Source organism: Molothrus aeneus, chromosome 5, assembly GCF_037042795.1.
Source record: "Molothrus aeneus isolate 106 chromosome 5, BPBGC_Maene_1.0, whole genome shotgun sequence".
In the NCBI taxonomy this organism is placed as follows: Eukaryota; Metazoa; Chordata; class Aves; order Passeriformes; family Icteridae; genus Molothrus; species Molothrus aeneus.
Window position 1 is genome coordinate 36,660,701 of NC_089650.1, and position 22,823 is coordinate 36,683,523.

A 22,823-nucleotide genomic window follows, 5' to 3' on the forward strand; every position below is an offset into this window, starting at 1 on the left:
CAGCCTGTCTTCATAGAAGAGGTGCTCCAGCCTCTGAATAGCTTCCAAAGACAAACTTTTTCAATGAAAAATGTTACATGGAATCTGTGAGCTGAATTGTGATTTTCATTCCAGTGCAGTTTTAAAATCCACAAACATAGCATTTTATTTTTTAATTAGCCAAATGTATTTACACTGTCTGTGCAGCACAAGGATCTGCATCTTTAGGCATCCTAAAGCTATTTTTCAAATCTTGAACAAAAGAAGTATTAATTCTAGCAAAACTTGCTTAAATTATTTCCCTTCTCTTCCGTCCTCTTCCAAGTGTCTAAAACACTATGGTGTCTCTTCCACCTCTTTTAATTGATTGAAAATATTTATTAAACTTTACATTTTTGTCAATCCACATTTCCCAGCCCTAAATGCATTTAAAAGGCAAAATACTCATCCTATCTCCTCCAGCTGGACTTGCAATAACCATGCAAAACCTTTTCTGCAGAGCAAAAAGCACTTACCTTCGGGGAAAAAAAACCATAAATATTTTCTCCTGCTCTGTTAAAGCAGACTTACAGCAGTGCCAGGCCTGGCAGCAGCCACACAGGCATGTGTGGAGCACCCCAGGCAGTGCTGGTGCAGCTGGGGTGGCACAGGGCAACAATGCAGGCACCAACTCCATTCTCCTCTTCCCAACCTTCAGCTACTTTCAAGGCTTTGTAATTTAGCTTTCCTCTGGATCAATATTCTAAGATAAATGTTGACATTTTCTTTGCATAATCTATTCTTAAAAGTGACATCTGTTCCACTTCCTTCAGCAGAGGCAGCAGCAGGCATCTGCAGGCAGCCCCCCCCCCAGCACAGCCAGCTGTCAGGAACTTCATTAAGCATTGCCCCAAAATGCAGTTTGTTTCTGTCCTACTTGGACTCGTGCTCCAAAAAAACAAAATCCTGCACTTATACCATCAGGGCCCCTCTTTCCCATCTTGGTCCTGATATTTCACATCACTCTGACACTAGAAATCCTCAGCAACTTGGACATGCCCCCAGGGGAGGCATGAAATCTCAGCAACTCAGCTGAGATTTCAGGGGCATGAAATCTCAGCAACTCAGCTCCAACCCAAGGACAGGGCCTGCTCACTTCAGCATGTCTCAGTGAGAGCCTTCAGCATCCCCAAGCAGGATAAAACAATGAAGGACATGCCAGCTCTATGTCCACCTGGAGTATTTTTGAAATCATAATTACTGATTAGAATTCTGATACATTTGCTCAGTATGTTATTTTTAGAGCCTTGGTATGTATGTACAGAAAAATTCACATTCTCATACAGTTATCTATATGTTTGAATTCTGTGTAGCTGCTTGGCAAAGCAAATAACAAAATTAATAAAACATAACCTATAATCAATTAAGCCCATCTGCTAATTTCACACTTTGTAACAATACAATACAAAGAAAAAACCAAAAACTTTGTAACATACAAAGAAAATAAAACCAACACATCAGATTATCAGGTTGGAAATAGGGCTGTTTAGGAAACAGCAGAGGCAATTGCCTGAAGTAGTTGCAGTGACTACTTTGAAACTTTAAATCTCTTGTGCAGACCTTGCTCTGCACAAAAATTGTCACTGGAGTTGCCAAAGCTTCTTTCTTTCTTTCTTTCTTTCTTTCTTTCTTTCTTTCTTTCTTTCTTTCTTTCTTTCTTTCTTTCTTTCTTTCTTTCTTTCTTTCTTTCTTTCTTTCTTTCTTTCTTTCTTTCTTTCTTTCTTTCTTTCTTTCTTTCTTTCTTTCTTTCTTTCTTTCTTTCTTTCTTTCTTTCTTTCTTTCTTTCTTTCTTTCTTTCTTTCTTTCTTTCTTTCTTTCTTTCTTTCTTCCTTCCTTCCTTCCTTCCTTCCTTCCTTCCTTCCTTCCTTCCTTCCTTCCTTCCTTCCTTCCTTCCTTCCTTCCTTTCCTTTCCTTTCCTTTCCTTTCCTTTCCTTTCCTTTCCTTTCCTTTCCTTTCCTTTCCTTTCCTTTCCTTTCCTTTCCTTTCCTTTCCTTTCCTTTCCTTTCCTTTCCTTTCCTTTCCTTTCCTTTCCTTTCCTTTCCTTTCCTTTCCTTTCCTTTCCTTTCCTTTCCTTTCCTTTCCTTTCCTTTCTTTTTTTAAGAGAAATCTTTATCAAAGTCTATCAAGCTTTCCATCTCATGCTTAGGAACTGCACCTTAGGTACTTTAGCTGCATAAATATGAGAGTATCAGAAATTAGGCAGACTAATGTTGATCACTATATTCCAGGATGATGGAGCCGTCCTATGTGCCTGAAACCTTTCCCTGAGGTTGCTCTTCCTCTTAGACAGATTAAGAAATTTATCCTAAGCACTTGGGAAACAAGGAGGGGAAATTGTTCAGAAAAGAGCATGTACCTTGGAGGATTTTTGAAAGGTTTTTGCCTTTACAAAATCTCAAGAGGAAGAGGGTAATATCCATTTCTAAAAAGGAAGAAAAGACTGACTAGTGAATTACATGACCATAAATCTATCTTCAACACACAGAAAGCTTTTGAAGCAAAATACTAAACAATCCATAAACAGGCAATGAAAATTAGAAAGCAGTGAGCCACCATGATGGTCTTGCCAAAATCTAACCCCATAACTAACATACTTTCCTTCTTTCCTTGTACTCTGCAGGCAGAAGGAAAGCAGCAAATCAAACTGATCTCAAATGTAAAATACTTTTAGACAAAGCAAACTGGAAAAGCACTTTTCTTTTGGATCAAGGTCCTATATCACAGATGCAGAGCTACTTGAATAAACACACTCGTTCAGCACTTCTCCTACAGACCAGGGCCAAAACCCAGCAAGTAGTCCTACTAAAACTGCAGAGACACCAACCTGCAAGGAGTGTGAAACACCCTGAAGAGCTGAGCAGAATTCAAGATGGTCTTAATAGATTGGAGAAATGGTCAAAAACCAGCAAGATAAAATTCAATACAGCCAAGTACAAAGAATCACATTTAGACTTTAAAAGAAATCTTCAAATGCACAAAATAATCAAAAGAATTCCAGACTAGCAGCAGTACAGCAGAAAAGCTTGTCAAGGTAACAGTTACAATAAGTTGAGCCAACAGTGTGAAACTATGAAAAAAAAAAAGAAGGCAGATAAGATCTGGAGTATATTAAAAAAGAGAAATGTAATCCATAACAGGAGGGACTGGGGAGGAAGTCTGGTCTGCTCAGTAGCAGCGAGGTATCACTTGGAATATGCTTCTGGTTTGGGGTGTAGGGCAGAAACAGTTGAGGAAAGCCCAGAGGAGAAGTAAAAACAAAAAAAGTGGTTCAGAAAGCCAAATCCCTGCAAAAACTTTTAAGCACTTGGCTTGTTTAGTCTACAAGAGTATTGTGGAAATGGGATAATGCTCTGAAAATCTTCCCCTCATCTTAAATAGTATTACATCACTCAGCTATTACACTGTCTTTTTTACTGCCACAATTATTACTTGACTGTCATTAGAGCAAAATGCCTGTAATTCATACGTAACTGAGCAACAAAAAGAGCTTGTTTTTCCCCATTTCACATTTTAAGACTTCATGAGAAGAACCTAGAGTCTTACAAAATATCTATTGTAATCCTTCCCAGCATGGTTCAACAACTGCTAGAATAAATTGGAACAAACCAGCACCTCTCTCAAGTTCAGAGGCAAGTAGCAAAGCTGCCTTGTGTTTTTGGACGAGGGATGCCAGGTAGCAGTTTAGATACCAGGAGCATATGGTGGGTCCCAGTGAGCCACTAATTTGCTACAAGATCTTGTCCCTTTTGTGAGCTTGCCTTTAAGTAAAAGCAGGAGTACACAGAACAAGCATGCACATAGGCAATTTGGTTTCTCTCATGAAAAGAGATGTTAAGAGATGTGCTGTTTGCACAGTGTATTTTTCCACCATGTACATACAAGACCTGATGAAGAACTGATTTTAATTCTGAAAAAAAAGAAAAAATGAAGATACAGTCTAAAAGTACATAGCAGTTAAATATTAAGACATTGACTGGCAGGGCTGATTTTCCTTTTCTGTAGCCATTCAAAAGCAGAGGTGATAACACTATAGAAAACTCAAATAATTTTATTTGCAGTTTCTGAATTTGCATCTCAGGGCTGTAACTTCACACAGTTGACTGATTCACCTCTACTTTTCCACCTGTCCCTGAGCTGGAAGCGAAAGCATCTTCTCCTGTCCTATTCCCATCTCTCTCTCACACCTGTGCTATGGCTACTGACAATGCTGTTGGTGTGCAGGAGGGGAAGCCCAACCAATCTGACCTGCAAGCCTTGGTTTCAGCATTGTGCAGACTGGATCAGTGCACTACTGAATCACCCATTAGAACAAATTCGACTTGAGCTAGAGTGTAAGCTCTGACTGTTCATAATCAGGACACACTAGAGTGGATCTGCACTGGTTTTATGTTGAATATCAAGCTTCCTCCCAGCAGCAGGATGGTGACAATCTGACCCAGGTGGCAAAGCCTGCTTGTATATTCAACCATTTTTCTTAGCCAACTGAGCAACTTTATATCAAACCAATTGTCCCAGATTGCAAGGCAAGATGTATTCTTTTTGCTATCTGTATGGCAGTTGTCTTCTGTTAAGTGGGCAGTTTTCCTTAACTCTTCCACAACTACCCCTCCCTCTGGGGAGACATCTGCTGATAACAGGCTATTGAACGTCACTGCATGACTGATAAGGACTATAGCATCCCATTGTGAGATGCTCTGCCCAGAGGGAGGAGCTAAGCATTCCTACCTGGATACAATCTTGAGGTTCTGGAACACCAGCACAGCTTCTCCCCTGGATTTCCCAGAGGAACAGCTGCCTCTTCCACTGGATCTTCAGAGGAAGACTACACCCTTTCTACAGGATCCCTGCTCCAACAGAACCACGCCTGACACTCCAGGAGGGCTGCAGCCACATTTCCAATTGGACTGCTACCAACACCCTGACCAACAGGGTGTCAGGTTGTGTTCTGTCAGTGTTGTTTTGGCTTACTGCATTGTTTATCTTATCTTTTTATTTTCTTCCCTAATAAAGAACTGCTATTTCTGCTCCCATATTTTTGCCCGAGTGCCCCTTAATTTAAAATTTATAGCAATTTGGAGGGTGGGGGTTTACATTTTCCATTTCAGGGGAGGCTCCTGCCTTCCTTAGCAGACACCTCTCTTTCCAAACCAAGACATCAATGCTTGCTCTTGAACGAGCTGCAGAAAGCCAAGGCCAGACTCACTGTGCTGCATGAACTGAAAGAGAGTTCCACACATCCATGTGGCTCCCACCCACCAATCCACCTTGAAAGTCCTAGAAGTTGTTAAAATCACCTCCACTCTCTGCGCAGGCATCTGGAACAGCCTCGCCTGCAGATTTCCCTGAGAACCACGCACAGGAGAATGGAGAGGAACAAGAACAGGGCAATCCCTCAGCCAGAAGGAACACTTCGTGGGCTGTTTCCTTTTGGCAACAACTGGCATGGATCACTTCCCCAGGAAGCTGCTAAGGTTCCATGTGTTGAATTTTTTTTTCCATTTTCATTGTGTAGTGAGAGTGAAAGTGGTGGCATTTGGCAGCTACATTCCATCAGCACTATTGTTGTTCCCTGGTGGTAGGGATTTGTTTTCCATCAGGTGAAATGCAAAGGCGTTGTCCCCTTTTGGAAGAACACAGAGCTAAAGACACCCGTGGGGAAATACTTCCAAATGCCATGCACAACATTACTCTTTAAATTTCTTGGATGAGGTAACACTTCCCAACAAAACAATGCATTAGCACGCCATGTACATTTTGCTAAGCTGCTGCCCACAGTTGAAAGAAATCATTAATCCTGATGTTCAGATGCTACTGAAAGGAAAAAGCAAACTGGGGACCTCTGCAGAAGTCCTGTGTTTAGACTTTGTCTAAGCTGAATCACGTTTAAATCCAAAACTTTCTGGAAATAAAGAAGTATTTATGCTATTAATTATTTTACAAAACAATGCTAAACTATAATTTAAGTCTGTGAGGACTGCAAAACTGGTTAGCGCCTTGTAAGTGTAAGTATTGTTCTTGCCTGTTTTGGGCTAGTATCGTTCAATTCCTCAGATCTTAAAGTCCTTATTGCAAAAAGCCTCTTTATTCCCAGATCTAGGTGCTAGATTATGTGGTTTTCAGATAATGCTGAATTGAGGTTGCTAAATGAGAACCAGAAGGCTGGAGCTAAGCAGATAAATTATAATTTCCAATTACCTCACCATAAATGGGCTTCTCAAAGAATTCTTCTACCCTATTTTCACACAAAAAATACAGATCAGTGTCTTCACAGACTAAAGACACAAAAATCCCTGTTGAAATACACAATGACATTCTTCAACTTCTGGTAGAAATTAATGATGCAATATGTGTTTCCTTCCTTTTCTTAAGTGGTTAGTTGAAAATTACTTTAAAAAAACTGCAAGTTGGTTATACATTCACAAAATACCGCAGAGAAGGACTTAAATCTTTGGGTTTGTGCTTTTTTTTTTGCTAGTACATATTAATAGCTCACTGAGAAGCAATGATCCTTCTGAGGGAAATGAAGCCTCTGAAAAGATAACAACAAATCCTACCAAAGCAAGGTGAGTAAGAGAAGGGAAGGTTAGCCTGTAGCCACTTCTTACTCTATGAGACACACCAAAAAAAAAAAGCCCCAAAGCCCCAAAAGCTCTCAGGTTTTTTGTTGCTCTGTTTAAAAGACTTCTGTTTTTAAGTGGAGAAAGTAACCTTGAAATAACTCCATGTATGGACATGATTACTCCTGAGCAAGAAACACCCTATTTCTGTCTAGCCTTGTAGTTTGTTCCAAAATAAGCATACCAACTTCAGAGTTACTCAGGGAAAGATAAATCCACACCTGACTTTATTCAACAGTAATTCCTAATTATAATGTCATAAACACACCAGGAATTTGAGGGTCCATGTAGGGGTCTTTTGGCTAAGAAATCCGTAAACTAGAGCTAGACTCAGCTATAATTAGGCCAATGTTTATCCCACTTTCCTATCAGTTAAAGCCTCCATAGCTTAAGTTCATACATAGCCTGGGTGCTGCCCAAACTGCAGCTTTTAATGAAAAAGAAAAATAATAGAAAGGGGAAAATAAGGTCAATTTCCCTACCTATGACTAATATAATGCTGCATGTAGCTTAAGAGTTGCTCTGTAATGAGGACACACTCACTTGAATTATGCAGCTCAAGAAAGCTATCTCCAAATTGGATGGCTTTACTGCATTGCTGGCTTGTAGCAATGCCAGTCAGATGCAGACAGGCAGACTTCTTAACCTTCTGTCTGAGAAGATTAAATCCTTAACAGTGTGTTTTCTTCTCCTCCCCTACTGACTCTTATTACCCCATCCTTTAAAATAAGTAACAAAAGAACCGTTAACAATCCACCTAGTAGAGAAATTCTATTTTCTAGCATTTCTAATGTAATAAATAGGCTGGATCTCCAATGGTACAGAAACAAGTATCAGCTTACAAAGCTGACAAAACATGAGTAGGTAAACAAGATCCTCCATACCTTCATAAATAACAGGGCAAAGGACCAAATACCTCCCTCACGTGCAAGCTGGCCCTTACCAAACAGCTGTAAGGAATTCTTATGGTATGTAGGAACAAAAATTAAGGAATTCTTACAGCATGTACTGACATAAACATCTGAATTAACTAACCCCTGTGAGAGCATGTAACTGCTACCACTTGGAAAAATGAGCAAGGTCAAGCAGTCAAAAGACTTTATTTTTGTCTAGGATCAACTACTTTATATGGCTTTGCTATCAAATATAGAAACATTACCCCATCTACAAAGGCACTATTTTTAAAGATTGTGCTTTTGGAAGAAAATTAGAATTGTTTTTTGCTCCTAAAAGATTATTCCAAATGTGTATTATTAAGATCCGAGGTACATCAGATGGGAAAAGGACTGACCAACCACATTCTAGACTGAACTATATATTAACTCCATTAATTTTGCCAGTTTTAACAAAGCAATGCAGAACTTTACTTTAAATTTACTTTTTAAATCTCAGAATTCTAGGATTATTTAGTAACTCTGGTTAAGCTGCTAGCCATAGTTAATTCCCTACATAAATTTTAAAAAACAGTTGAAAAATACGGTTCTAAAATAAGCCATGTCTAAAATGAGGCAGGAGATTCTTTTAGAAACTATGAGCAAACGTCTGATTAAGATGACAAGCCACATGGAAACTACTCCCAGAATCAGACTCAAAGGGCACTGTTACCAACCAAATTTGGCAGACAAGGAATCATGACGAACTGCAAAGGCACGCAGCAACGTAACAAAAAGTTCGGAATCATCAGCAAGTAAGACAGAAAGCACTTGTGTCTACTCAGCAAGGGCAAGAACATAAGCAGGACGAATTCTAAGCATTAAATTCTGGATTCAAATGAGTGGCACTGTGATACAGTGGGACTGGAGACGGCTGTTCCATTTACAGGTGACTGGCCATAAGCAAGCTGTATCAGTAAGGCAAATCTGGCTATTGCAGATTTTTCATTCTGATTTCTATCCGTCCAGAGAGCTCATCTTCAGAATGGTTTTAATAGCAACAACAGAGAAAGAGCTAAAAGCATGACATATATAATGTAGGGCTCTATACTTTCCTAAATGCTGTGTTCAGGGTCGGAACACCTTCAGAGACTGCCTTACAGCATTTATCACTAGCTAACAGTTGAAATTCAGCCTTATCTGTAGATAACTACTATTAGATTTGGCATTTTTAATACACAGCTATGCTTGTTTAAGATCACTGTGCCTTCAGACAGTCTGAGCTAAGAGGGTGATGACTGAAAATTCAGCTCAAGCAGGAAAGACAGCATTTATAGCTAATTTGTCAAATACCACAGGAAGCATAATTAAGTCTCATTTCTGTTTCCAGGAATATTCCGATGCAAGTACAGCTACATCAACTAGGGCAAGGGACCGTAAGAAATAAATTATACTTATCCTTTGCATAGATTGTATCTGTCAGAAGAATAACACCAAACAAACCTAGTCAGCGAACACACTGAGCTTCCTCAGAATAACACAACCAATTTCTGAGCTCATTTGTGAAGTTTAAGCTCCTTTTTTGACCTAGCGCTGCACAATTTACCGAGCTGGGGGGGGATCGCGGCTGAACTGAACTCATTACGCACTTGGTCAAGCGCTGCTTCCCCGAGCCAGCTATTCTGCTGTGCACCCCGTTTGAGTCAGGAGCTCCAGCTACCGCGCAGCACACCCGGAGCCCTGCGCCGCGCCAGGGTCCAGGCGCTGCGGCGGCCACGGGAACGGCACAGCCGGGATGCGGCCGGGATGCGGGGGCGACAAGCGCTGCCAGGGGTTCGCTCCGTGACACGGGGACCGACCCGAGCGACCCCCGACCCCAGCCCCCCTCTCCGCCGCCGGCAGGGGCCGCAGGGTCGCCCTCAGCACCGACCCGCTCCCCTCCGTTCCCGCCGCAGCCCCGGCAGGTGCGGCCCGGCCCGGCCCGGCCCCCCGCGCCGCCGGGGCCGCTCCTCCCCTCGCCCCCGCCGCAGCCCCCGGCCCGCCCTCCCCGCGGCACGGCAGCGGGGGCCGGTGTGGAGGCGGGGGGCCGGGCGCAGCTCCCACCTGCCGTTCCTACCTGCGGCTCCTGCGGCGGCCGCCAGCGCCAGGCAGAGCGCGGGGAGCAGCGGCGGCGGCGCAGCGCGCATGGGAGCGGCCCGAGGGTGCGAGCGAGCGGCCCCGGCCCCCCCGCCCCGCGGGAGCGCAGTGACGGGCCCGCCGCCCGGGGAGCATGACGGGAAATTCCTGGGCACCGGCGGCCAACGCCAAATATGAACATGGAGCCGGGAGACTCCCGCCGCACGCCCGGCACCACCCGGCAGCGCGGGGAGGCGGCGGGGACCCTGCCCCGTCCCGCCGCCGCGGCACGGCCGAAGCGCCCTGTCCTGAAGGGTTGAAGGGTGCGCTTCGGGCAGGCCGACGAGGCGGCTCCTCGCCCCTTTAAAGAGACGCTTCTGCAGTTCCAAGAGAGCCCCGGCCGGAGCGCTCGGGCCGAGCGGAGCCGGCGCTGCCGTGACCCTCAGCTGCCTGCGCGGCGCCGGCCGGGAGCGGGGATAGCGCTGCCAGCGCCGCAGCGGCTCCGGCCCACGGCTCCCAGCCGGAGCCAGCTCCTCACGTTAGCACTGGCTCCGAAACAACCACAGCGCTCAATGCCCACCCTGCCTAGCTTCCAAAAAGGAGGGAACTGAACGACATTGAACTTCTTCCTCCTCCTGCTCCCCTTCCTCACGGGACGCGTATATGTAAATAATGGACTTACACACCCTCCAACCCCCCGAAACCTTCAACCTGACACTAAAACAATTCTCCAACAACGCAAAATAATGGCAGGAAGAAAAGCCAACCTCTTCTGTTACTCTATCAAAATCCCTTTCATGACTCTTTGTGCCTCAAAGTACAAGAGGCTGAAAGCACACGGTTAAGGCTTTTCAGCCCTGTCCTTTAACAGGGGAGACAACATGGCATGACTGAGGAAGCAACGTAATGTCTCTGCACTCCCTGTGTACAAAATGAGGACGAAAGTCAAGCTGACAGTTAAGTGAAACTCGGCTGTGTCAGCTCATGGCAGCACCCGTTCACATCCTAACAATTACTAAAAATTAATTACATGGTTGTAACAAATCAATCTCCCCCTCCGCCCCAGATAAGAAAAGCATTTGAGTCAGAGACACCCAAATATCTAGAAGGTGAGACACATATAAAAACCCCTAATAAACCTTTAATTCGAGTCTGGTTTGGTTTTTTGTTTGTTTTTACAGGATAGGGTGACAAGTTACAACAAACATCTGATTTTTCTCAAATGTTCAGATATTATACATATTCCCCTGTCTTGCAGGAAGGGATATCAGTCAACTTAACAGTTTAAGGTAAAATAAGCTGCATAATAGTACATATTACAATTAAAATGTACAGTGTTTACAAGAAATATATCTTAAAAGCAAGATAGATGCATTTGCATCGAGGCGACCTTTTAAAATGCCACAGCTATTTTTACATTCACCCTTGCAACAGGTCACAAGATGGGGTCACTAAGGTCAGGTTAACAAATTACTATGATGCACATCAAATACAACAAAATTAGTTTATATACATATATATAATACATATACATGTATATTATACATATACATATATGTATATAATAAAACTCATCAAAAATCTACCAGACCTGGCACAATCCACTTACCCGTCAAAAATATGTACTTGTCCTTGGTAAGTAGAATTCTGCATGGCTGATTATATATTATATATACTCATTCATTAGCATCTGAGACATAAAACCGAGGATTTAAAATTTTTCAGTTAACAAACTCTCCAATAATAAACATGGTGCCCACAAAAGCACAAAGGTAAGGCACAATAGGATTTCCTGTTGCAGAATAGTGTGCATCATGTTTACTTAACTGTAAGAAAAACGTGCATTATTTGTGCAAGTTCATGCTGCAGATCCATCATATCTACAAAGTAAAGTGAGTTTCAGTAAAATTTGTGGGACTGGTGTGCTTCCAGTCTCACCTCCTACAGGATGTTCAGCTGGATAACTAGGTAAAATGGTTGTAGGAGTGGGGATTAGTAAAGCCAATAATGTTAGATTTGCAACTAAGCTTCTCAGCAACAATTTTGTACTTCTAGGTAAACATTAGTAAATTTACAAGCTTGGAATCACAAGATTTACTGTCAGCTGCACTAGTTTGCATGAGCCAAAATTGTTGCAAGGAAGGAATTTTTAAATTTTAACACATAAATGGAGAATTAAAACATGTTACAATATACTGGGAATGTAATTTAATCCAATGGTATTTTGTCACAGCCCTGACACTTGTAATAATAAATACAGCTTTTCACAAAATATTTTTCCAGTATCTGCCAATTGCTTCTTTATTGCTCACAAATTTGAATTCATTACAATTGGTATCAGACCTTTCACACAAAATCAGTAAGGTATTTTATATAAAACCTATAAAAGATATTTAACCTGTATCCAACACTTTTAAGTATTTGGCCTCTTGTCATGGTACAGCCAAACCATATAAAACAATAGGTTTTGAATAAAATAGGAAGCTTATTTGCTGCTTTGACGCAGACATCCTCACAGAACACAACCCTTTTTGCCACCACCAGCATTTACATTTATATACAAAACCCAGTACATCCGCAATCAGTTCATCTTCCCTCACACTGATATGCAACCACTAATGCCAAATTCACTTTCCCCAAACCCCAGCTGCAGAAAAAGATTTTTATATAGCAACAAAAAACTAATATTGACTGAATTTTCTTTTAACTTATTCACCATCAGGAACTGTAAGTTGCTTGTTACAAAATACCCACAAGATTATTTCACAGGAAACTATGGAAATACAAGAAGTCTTCTTTTCTCCATGCTTTTGTATTAGCAAAACACTTCTTGGTGCAAAAATACGTCACCACATCTGCAAATGTATAATGATATCGGTATTCCTCATGCAAAACTTAAATGCATCGGTTTACTATAGCCCCAGAAAACTTTGTGAAACAACTTGTTTTTCCTTTTTTGTCAGCTCAGTATTACTGCCTCATTGCTAAGTCCCTTTGGAAACAAGACTTCTGGAACGTTCGAACTTTTATTTAATTCTTTAAAGTATTACATACAAAAAGCACTAAAAAAGGAAGACGGCGGCCAAACAGGAACTTTTCCTGTTGCAAGTAACAGTCCTAGCAGTTGTAGAAAGTTTTCTCAGGAACTTCCCTGAGAGTTAGTTGTGCCTGTCCGAAGACGCAGATGTGACATAGAGTTCATGTGTTTGTTTGATGGCTTCAGTGGAGTGTTACAAGTAAGAGCCTGGGGAAAACGATGATGATACCGATCTAGTCGCAGGTATTTTACTGTTACCAGCTTTCCTATGAGGCAAAGAAACAGGAAAAGAGAAACCTTCTAGTGCAGTATTATTGCATTTTGCTTCAGGATGTAAAACACAAATATTTCATTACATCAAAATTAGTTTACTGATTATTGGTTTATATTTTTTTTTAACTGCTCAATACTTTAGATACCAAACATTTCACCATTTAAAAGAACTCCAACTGCACCCATCTTCTGCACTCATGGGTAATTTCTACCCATGTTTTGTTATAAACTCCCATTCCTTACCATCAAACCAAGAGCCATGTAATGCCTTGAAAGCCTTTCCAGCATACTCCGGGGAGAGACACTTGACATACACACAGCCCTGAGTAAGAGAAAGAGGGATTTGGGTTTTTTGCCAGTCCAGCTGAAAAGGATGAAGTATTAAGATGTTACTGGAAAGACACTCACCTCACGTGAATTTTTGTCTACGGCAATATGAACAATTCCATCATTATCACTGCACTTCTCCAAGATCGCTTCTTGAATTGCTAGATGCCAGTGATCACCTATTTCCCTAGGCAAACAATGAAAGATTTAAGGGACTACGTAATTTTTTAAACATTCACAACATTCTCATACTTCCCTACTGAGTCTGGATTCTCTGTAACTTTACATCATTTTCTGGTAAATGCCTCTGGGACAGATTAAGTACTTTTCCTACTGAATACACTGTAAATTGGCTCCCATAGTCCACTTGAGAAAATTCAACCCTACAAATCTGCACAGTGTATTTTATTTATACAAAAGGAGTAACTTCTATTTGGGGGGGGTGGGGTGTTATCCTAAAATGGGCTTATCCAACTGGTGCTTAGACTGATAGTTAAAAAAATATGTTTCTGCCTTGCACAGTAAATGTCTAGAACACACAACAAAGTCTGATGCTGTGATGTGAGGGTTCATAATGTACAAGTGAACAAGTTGAACAAGTTGTTCCCTTGATATGATTCCTCCCTGACTTTTGGCAGTAGAGAGGTGATTATGTGCTGTGCTAATATTAATAAAAACAAGTTAACCATTATATTCCCAGATGATTCTCAGGTCAAGAAAAAAGACCTGTTTCATGGGGCTGCTTCTAACAGCTACTGGTGTAATCACTGAAAGGAATTCAGTAATTATTGTTAGTATACAGTCACTGTAAGAGCAGCTAAAACTAGTTTTGTTAAACATACCTTGTACCCACATCAAACGTCAAAACAATACTTGACAATCTAATCACAGACACTAGTACATTCTGGGGTTTAGGTGGTTTTAGATGGATGAAAGCATTCATCCCTTTCAGGTCTGGAACAAGAACATAAGCCTCCTTCTTCTAACAACACAAGCAGATTAATAATACAGTTTGTCTTGCACTGAGGGCTTTGGATTTCTGTTTGTGTTTTCTTTAAGATAACTCCAAGGGTATGATAAGAACTATTTCCTTAAGCAATAGTCCTCTGAAAGACAGCTCACAGAAGAAGAATGCACTAGGGAGTACAATATGGAATTGGATGAGGTATCCCACTATGAATAAAATCCAGCAGTCCAGTAATGGAGCTAGGTCAACTTCCAAAAGAAAAGGTCTACAAAAAGTCAATGTATTAGAAGTCGTAATGTTCCAAATAGCTGACTGGACATAGGCACTAAAGACAAGTGTCAGAACACAACTCCTCCTAGTCTTTTTAATGCACCTGTTGGGCATGGACTGGGTCACTACTAAAAAGCACTGAAGCTTACAGCAAAGATACAGGCTAAAAAGGGAGATTGTTCTGACAAAAATAACACCTCAGTAATTAGTTCCATTAACAGCAGACATTTTGAACTGCTAACATTCTGAAACAGGAAAGTAGCCAATACCACATACCAATAAATATTACAGTGAAGCTCCAGGAATGGACTTATTTCAGTACCACTCAGACTAACCAATACAGCTCATTAAGTCTCCTTTGAAGCAAAGACAATAAGGATGTTGATATCACTTAAAATTCTCTGCAAATCTCATGTTTTAATCCTCCTACAGGACGATCAATTTGCTTCAAGAACAACCCCTGAAATTTCAGTCTTGCTCACCCTACTGCAACCTAAAAATTATTATAGAAGCCACAGAAGCTGGTGTCTTTGACCAGACATTAAATCTTAAAGACATTGAAAAAAAGGGTTTTGGAGTACTTCTCTATGCGAGGGGTAACACTGTCTTGAGCTAAATCAACTAACACCTTTTCAGTTAAGAAGGCGAGGAACTAAACTAATTAAGTGTGGCTAAAAAAAAGGCTGAATAAATACATCCAAACTTTGCAATCACTCGTGTCCATACTCTGATGTCCTCCCCTACTTCCTGTCCAAATCAATAGGTTGTATTATTGAGGTAGCATCTCACATGTACCCTTGTAAGACATAGCATCTGTATTTTTCCCTTGTATTTTCACATTAAGGAATCTTTTACTCCAGAGAAGTTATTGAAGTCCCTGTATGTCTTTACAGTGGACAAACAGACTTCAAAGCTTAGACAGGATTATCTGGCATAACCTATGTGTTAGTTCCCAACTCCTACCATGATCTAGTCCAGAGCCAAAGGTGATATTACAGAATAGTGGAGTGGGTGAAGATTTAAAAGATTATCGAAAAAATTATTTTTCCTTAGCTTTTGGTACATGAAACAAGGCTTGTTACTTATTCATACACAGTACATACTTCAGAATGATGAGAATTACATGAGCATTAGAAGCCAGTACGCAGCACTAATTTGTTCCCACTACAAAAATCCATTTGCTTCAAAATTAGGCAGTCACAGTGCCATAAAGTAGTAAGTGATTTAAATTCAGCCTTTTAAATGCAAACTGGGCAAGCTTTGTAGCAGTCCAAATACTCCAGCATATTGAACAATACTTTAAAAACTTACAATCTGTTGTCAGGCCACATGAGTCTCCTCGGTCAGTTGATACTTTTGATATTGAATTGAACATTTACAAATTTAATTAATGGATAAAGATCAGTCATTGCTCCAAACAGCAATGACTGATGCCACATCCTACAAGAAGTGACCCAAAGACACAGAGCAATACAATGAAGGACAGAAGACAGATGGTTAAGATTTTTTATGTCTTCTCATAGATGTTAAGAGAAACATTTTTTTTACAACCTGTTTTTTTCAACATGTTCATGTTTCTTCACTTCTTCCAAACCCCTCTCAAGAGGTAAGAAATGGACTCTTCCAAAAGAATGCAGAAATACAGACAGATAACTGCTTTTACTTACATAACTGGATCAAACATATTGCGAATCTTTAGACATGGTGTCAAGCTGTTCGGGGGTGAATTTCTTCTATCTAGATGAAATGCTAGAAAGAAAAATAAATTAAATATTAATTATTTACAGGCATAATACCATTGAGGTAAGTAATGCCAACTTTATACATTAATACCTTTCTAGTTTTACTCAGAAGAAAGTTTATTTCATATATGAAAGAATTCAAGCAAATTAGTTTCACACACAGTCTTCTACCACACTGAAGAAAACATACCATATTTTGCTTAATTTTTTATAATTAAAACTTCTACATTTAAGGCACTCTCTTACATCCAGGCCACATGGAAGGAATTCAGGATTATTTTTAAAAATACTATATACTTGAAAAGAAAGGATTTGCCCATGAAAATACAGAAATACACAACACCTGGAGTAAACTGGTGGAACTGGAAGTTAACCATACAGTTCTAACTGCCTGATGAAATTTTCACTTCTTCTACTTTTGAGGCAATATGCTGCCCATCTGGCTAATAAATAAGGAGACCTTAAGATGGATGTTGCATTACATTTGTAGTGCAGTAACATGTCAAGGATGCTCTACAAGGACAGAGCCTTTATAGCCCTAAATGATCATACATGATCAGAAGCTTCTAAAAATCTGAAATGAAACATACCAGAGGATAAAACAGATATAAGAAGAAAAACAAAAAAAAAAAAAAAAACAAAAACAGAGTAACTCAAAGCTGAACAGTGCCACAAAATACATGCTGAAATCCTAAAATAAATATTAACTTCACTAAAGTTCACAAGTTCTACTTGTGAGAGTCACAAGAGAAGACTGTACCATGAGAAAAGGAATCAAGGGGCACTTCAGATTCAGATAAGGCAGCTCCATACCTTGAGAAGGGCCAACAAATCAGCAGTGGAAATGAAAGGGGATAGCCTAGTAAAACAGCTTTCAAGGCTTGAAGGAAATTTTACTTTGAAGACTGAGATTAGGTAGATTCAAGAGTTTAAACATAAGATTAAAATCCCAACAACAAAAAAACTGCTACTAATGCTTCTCCTTTGCAATCCTACTTTAGAAAAATTTGACATATTCAAGATGTTACATTCCAAGGGTCAGAAGTGTCTGATTTGGGCAGATGTCTGTGCTTCTTACTGCTGATCTTTTAAAATCTTGAAAGTACATCCAAGATACATGAACACTGCTGCTCTTCTGTATGCCACCCAAACAAAAACTGTGTCACACAGACAAAATTAAGTCATGTGGAAGACACAGCTTGTGAAAGACAAGCACTAAATGAGAGAAAATTCACTGCCTGGAGATACTGCATAGCTGCATAGAAAAACTTATTCTTATGTAAATTCTCACAACAAATGAAATACAATTACCAACTCGAAATTAGAAAAGATAGCCTCCAATTCTAATATCCAACCTACTGCAAGTTCCCCAAATAACTAGAAATGTTCTTATTAAGAATACATGCACACAGAGTGCAAGTCACCAACACCTGTAACAACTGTCTGTTTTTGTCCTGGGAAGAGATTTCTAAATATGCTGGTGACACTGCATCTATCTCTAAGCCGCCTATAGTTTAAGGACAAGTCCTTTTTCAATAGCACATGGTTTTGTAAAGTTTTTTGCCCCTTATTAAAAATTATACATAGGGTATACAATAAAAACTTTACAGAACTAAGCAACATTGAAAAATACATGGACTTACCTTACTTATGGAGGTTGGCTCCAGCAGATCAAGGGTGGGGTGAAATGTCACCAGCATATTGTACACTGGGGCACCACACCATACTGGAGAAGGTGATCTGGGGTGGCCTAGTCATGGACCTGGACCTGAAAAGGTGTGGGGTTGAGGAAATTATGTGCTGATTGTTTATAACTAGGTTTATTCAGCACATGGTTTTAATCCAAGGATAAAGAATGGCGAGGTTATTTGCAGAGATCCTAGACCCAGAGGATCAACACTTCTCCAAGCTGTTTATGAACTAAAAAAAATCCATACTGATATTTATGGAAGCAGTTAAACCACTGAGCTATCCTAAAGTAACTAAATGGGGAATTCAGAATTCACCCTTTAGTGTAGTTACCTATATAAACCATTCTTTGCCTGTTCCAGTTTCTAATAACTTTGATGTCCTTTTGACCTGAAGATCTTGGGTGCTTACTGAGATAACCTCAGCCAGAGCCTACCATCAGCACAGGACTAAACTGCTTCTAACCTCATGTAACATCCCACCAGTAGGGAAGTGTGCCCAGAGTAGTGCAGCATATGAAAATAAAGATGAACTCTGTCTTTTCTCAAAAAAACTTCTCAAAATCATGCTAAATTAAAAGCAATTTTTGCAACTTAGATGGGGCTTTTCATGTATAAGGGAAAAAATTACCATGGAAATCAGTGAAGTGTGAAATTAATGCTAGAATAATAATAACCCTTAATATGTATACCAGAAATGGCACCAAAAAGAGAGTGTAGAGAAGACACAGGAAAGTTAATGTTGTACCTACACAGCAAAACTGAAACTAGCATAGTTAAGTGATGTCTCTTGAACTTCATTTTACATCTGTAACAACTGATTCTCCCCCCCTTCCCTAAAAGAAGTTGTTTCAGTGACAAAGCTGTTCAGAATACAGTACTGATTATTTGAAAAGTTACATTGGTGTGGAGCACACAAAATATTCTTGATAAGGGCATAAGCAAACATTCTTGCAGGACAACAGTATAAGCTACACACTGGTTAACTAAGCATCTCACATCTTTTTCTACATAGGTCTAAGGAGTAATGCTTACAAGACAAAGATGAAAAGGTAGAGATGAAATAGGGAAGCAGAGACACAACTTTGTGCAGTAAGTCGCTGGTAGGAAAAAATTCAGGACTTTCATAAATTCCCCTTGGGGATTACTGAGCACTTTCAAGAAAAGGAAGCTACTTTTTATTTAATTCATAATGTACATTGTTTTACTACCTTAAACTGAATATCACTATCATTCCAGATTTGAAGAGCAGCAGCAGCTAAACACAGGTGCTTTTGTCAATCCCTTTATTACTGTCTATGATGGAAGAAGTGTCTCTTGCACTGGCTTCAAAATGACCATTGAAGAGATTGCAGTACAGCTTTCTATACCCCTTGAATTACTAATATATTACTACTAAAGGAATTCCCAAGTATCATCACCGTGGGTTACAAGACAACCCAAAAGATCTTTGGATGTAAATTTGATGAACCTGATAAGGCTGAATGCTTGCATCAAATATAGGTAGCCATATTTCTTAAAACCAGGTTTTTTCAATGTTAAGCCATGGATCACTGCAATTTAATAAGTACTAACCCTTCTTATCAAAGGCAAGAAAAAAAAAGAAAACAATTACCTGAAAATATTGAAAATATGCTCTTTCATACATCATGAGGTTCTTTAATACACATGGAAGATACTGAAATTAATATCACCAAAGAGAAAATATGGTTGAACTGAGGTTTAATATAGTTAATTCAGCTATAGAAGACAAACACAGGATGGATACTGAATTTCACAAGCAGCATGAAATCCAGTTTTCTTGCAATAGTTCAGAGTATAATTGTGGTTTGGGGTTTTTTGGTTTGTTTTTGTTCAGAGAAAAGATTATGTTCTCACAAGCCAGGGAGGAGGGGTGTCATTCACAAAAGGTAACAGGTTATCTTCCATGCTGCAGGATGAAATATCACCCTAGACGTGGTACTTCAGAGAACCTCTTTATCTCATCTCCAGAGCTGTCAAGGAACTTTAGCTTGTACTGTTAGCCTAGCTACACTGCAGCCCTGCCTATCTAGCTTTCTTCAGAATCCCAGTTATCAAAGGTGTGATAGGACAATTTTATCTGTTCTTTCAAAAGCAAACTGAACACACTAGAATTGTGGGGTTCTCTCCACTGTGAGATTTAATTAAATCACTTGGCATGATCAAGATTGTTTCTCAACTCACTATTCTCTTGTATATTGTTTTCAAAACATTGCATTCGTCCACCCTACAATTAGCTTACCTACCCTTTTCTTTTTAAAAAAATACAGCTACCGTATCCAGTAGGTAATATTTCAAAGGGATGGTGCCAGAATTTATTCTGATCCAGAAAAAAAAAAACCAAACCGAACTGTCAAAACACAGGCTGCACCCTGAAGTACTGGACAAAAATGTCACAGTGATGCTTTAACACACTGCTTACAGACAGCAGGCATTAGATCTCAGGCAAGCTACAGGTCCCAAGAGTTAAAATGCACACTATCATTCATGGATACCCTTCTATATGCTGACAGGCCTTTCTGAAAAGGGTTTCTTCTTCAATTGCACATGCTCAAGTATTGTTCTCTGCTACAGAGCACTACCAGATCTCAGATGGTTAAAAAATTGCAAGCTTGAAATTTATTCACAAGATTCAGACCCAAGAATTCATTATGATTTTCTATATGCTGAGTCTGTTGAGGGCATAGCAGTCTTGAAGAGTATCTAGATTTATTAACTTATACATTGAAACATCAGAACTGGAGAATGAACTTAAATTCCAGTTAATGCATACTTCCAAGAAAGGAAGAAAGTGACACATACATGGAGAATTCCTAACATCAGGAAAGAAATAGCTGGGCAAAAAGCATGAGACTTATGCAACAGAACTATTTCCAACAGTCATTTGAACACAAGGAGTGCAAAATAGAAAGAGCCTTTGCATGTGGAAATTGCCTTTGCCTGCCGACTGTCATGAGCCCAAATAACCCACTGTCCTTTCAGCCGCCCCACTTTCACACCCTTCTGTTAGAGCTGAAGTATGCAATTTCAGCTCTTCAGAGATCTTCACTAAACTTCAAACATAACAAGGAAATCAGAAAAATTGCAATTAAAAGGACTGCAACAGAATGGATTTTGATACATCCTATGCAATAGGAAACAGGAAGTTGTAGTACATACTCTCTAAGCAACATAGAGATGAAAGCCACAGCTGAGAGATCAAGTTATTTTGTCCATATTTGCAATAAGCTGAAGTAGGTTATCAGATGCTCAGACTGGGATGGTACATATCAATACTACTACAGCAATCTTTCTGGGAAAGACTGTTCTGTTTACAGTCTTGAATGTATATTACAGGTAGCAAAACACCACCTGAGCTATCACACACTGAGGGGTCTCCAGGTGAGAAGAATCCGATCTGATTTCTAATACAGGACAGAATGCCATGGAGTGATTTATACTGCAGTCAAACAGGACAAGAAAAACTGAGAGCAAATGAGCAGCAAATTGAAACTAGAGCATGATGTTTCCCAGCCTGCATTGAACAATACAGTATGTAGAAGATTCAGATTTATAATATATATATGGTTTGCAGAAGCTGTGTTCAATTTAAGTGCTTGATATTCAATCGTGGCAGTACTACAGAGATGGAACAGAAACAGCTGTTGACAAAACCCACCATTTCTGTATTGCAACTAAAGCACTTGCACATCCCTAATGTACAATGTCCGGGAAAGAAAACGTTCCACAACTCCTGGAATAAAGTTCACATACACATCTCACTCATGAAAACTTTGAGAAATTGAGAAATTAAGCCATACAGTTGTCACAGCAGAATGCCACATTACTACTGCTGCAAACAGAACCTCAAGCCTGCAGCAGCATTCATGCGGTACTTTTAAAAAAGCAGCCCTCATTTCCAATGAATTATTTAAAATGAGAAATGTAATGCTAAAACCAGTAGTATAAGTTTGAGAAGTATATAATGATATTACTTACTTTCACACTCAGGCAGAGATAGAAATGACCATTCTTTTTAAATTGCAAACCAGAATTCAAGTCCTATAGTTTCAATTTTTCATTGACAAAAAAAAAAGAGCAAACCAAAACCTGAAGCTTGACATGAAGAAAAGCAGAAAGAAAAACCAAGAAAGGTTTTTCAAACCAGGAAAATATGACCACTGCAGACATACAACTGCAAACCTACTACATTCTTGCCATTTGGTTTCATGATAAAACTGAAAAGTGACAGACCACTGAAAAATCCACGTATGACAAACTGCCTTCTCTATTAAAGCAAATGCTGACCACAGAGTCTGAAAAACAAATGCAGTGTAGAAAAACATTTATGACAGAGATAGAACATCTAACACTATTAGATATTCCAAATGCACATTTTCCTAATTGAGGAGTCTTTTGTCCTGGCAATTTCCCTTTTAAAATAATTATCTCTTCCTCCTAACTTTGTCTTTAGGCAGCTTACTGGCAACTTAACAGCAGGAAACCTAAGTCTGCAAGACACAATTTACCTGCTGTCATACACAACCAATTACACTACTAACAGTAAATGTAAGGCATGTCAGAATTTGACCAACTAAAGAGTTTTCTTTTTAAATTCACAAAAAAAGAAATAGTAACTCACTTTAGCAAAATACCCACTGCATATTTCTGCAGTAGCTATAACAAAAAAGCTACTTTCCCTTGAAAACAAGGCAGACACAATGCACCAAAAGAAAGTCCATACAACAAGATAATAGAGAAATAGCACTAACAGTTTATAACAATCCTTAAATGCAAGAGAGAAAGAGAAAACAAGTCTTTCATGCTTGTTTTCAAGCAACATAGTACCATTTTTAAGTTAGATGCAGAAATTAAGACAATCATATCTGCAAAATAT

The 22,823-nt window shown here is 39.7% G+C and overlaps 2 protein-coding genes across 2 annotated transcripts in view; both read right to left on the bottom strand.

The window, feature by feature from the left end:
- The window catches only part of MSRB3 (methionine sulfoxide reductase B3), an 82,272-nt gene extending 72,448 nt beyond the window's left edge, over nt 1-9,824 (bottom strand). The window contains exon 1 of the mRNA XM_066550047.1: nt 9,624-9,824. Within this exon, the coding sequence (XP_066406144.1) occupies nt 9,624-9,824 (201 nt within the window). The remainder of the gene's footprint in view (nt 1-9,623) is intronic.
- Nucleotides 9,825-10,743: 919 nt separating this feature from the next.
- LEMD3 (LEM domain containing 3) overlaps nt 10,744-22,823 on the bottom strand; it is a 41,372-nt gene continuing 29,292 nt past the window's right edge. The window contains exons 10-13 of the mRNA XM_066550212.1: nt 16,164-16,245; nt 13,341-13,446; nt 13,176-13,254; nt 10,744-12,925 (exon numbers count right to left, since the gene is read on the bottom strand). Coding sequence (XP_066406309.1) covers nt 12,762-12,925; nt 13,176-13,254; nt 13,341-13,446; nt 16,164-16,245 — 431 coding nt within the window. The 3' untranslated portion in view covers nt 10,744-12,761. The remainder of the gene's footprint in view (nt 12,926-13,175; nt 13,255-13,340; nt 13,447-16,163; nt 16,246-22,823) is intronic.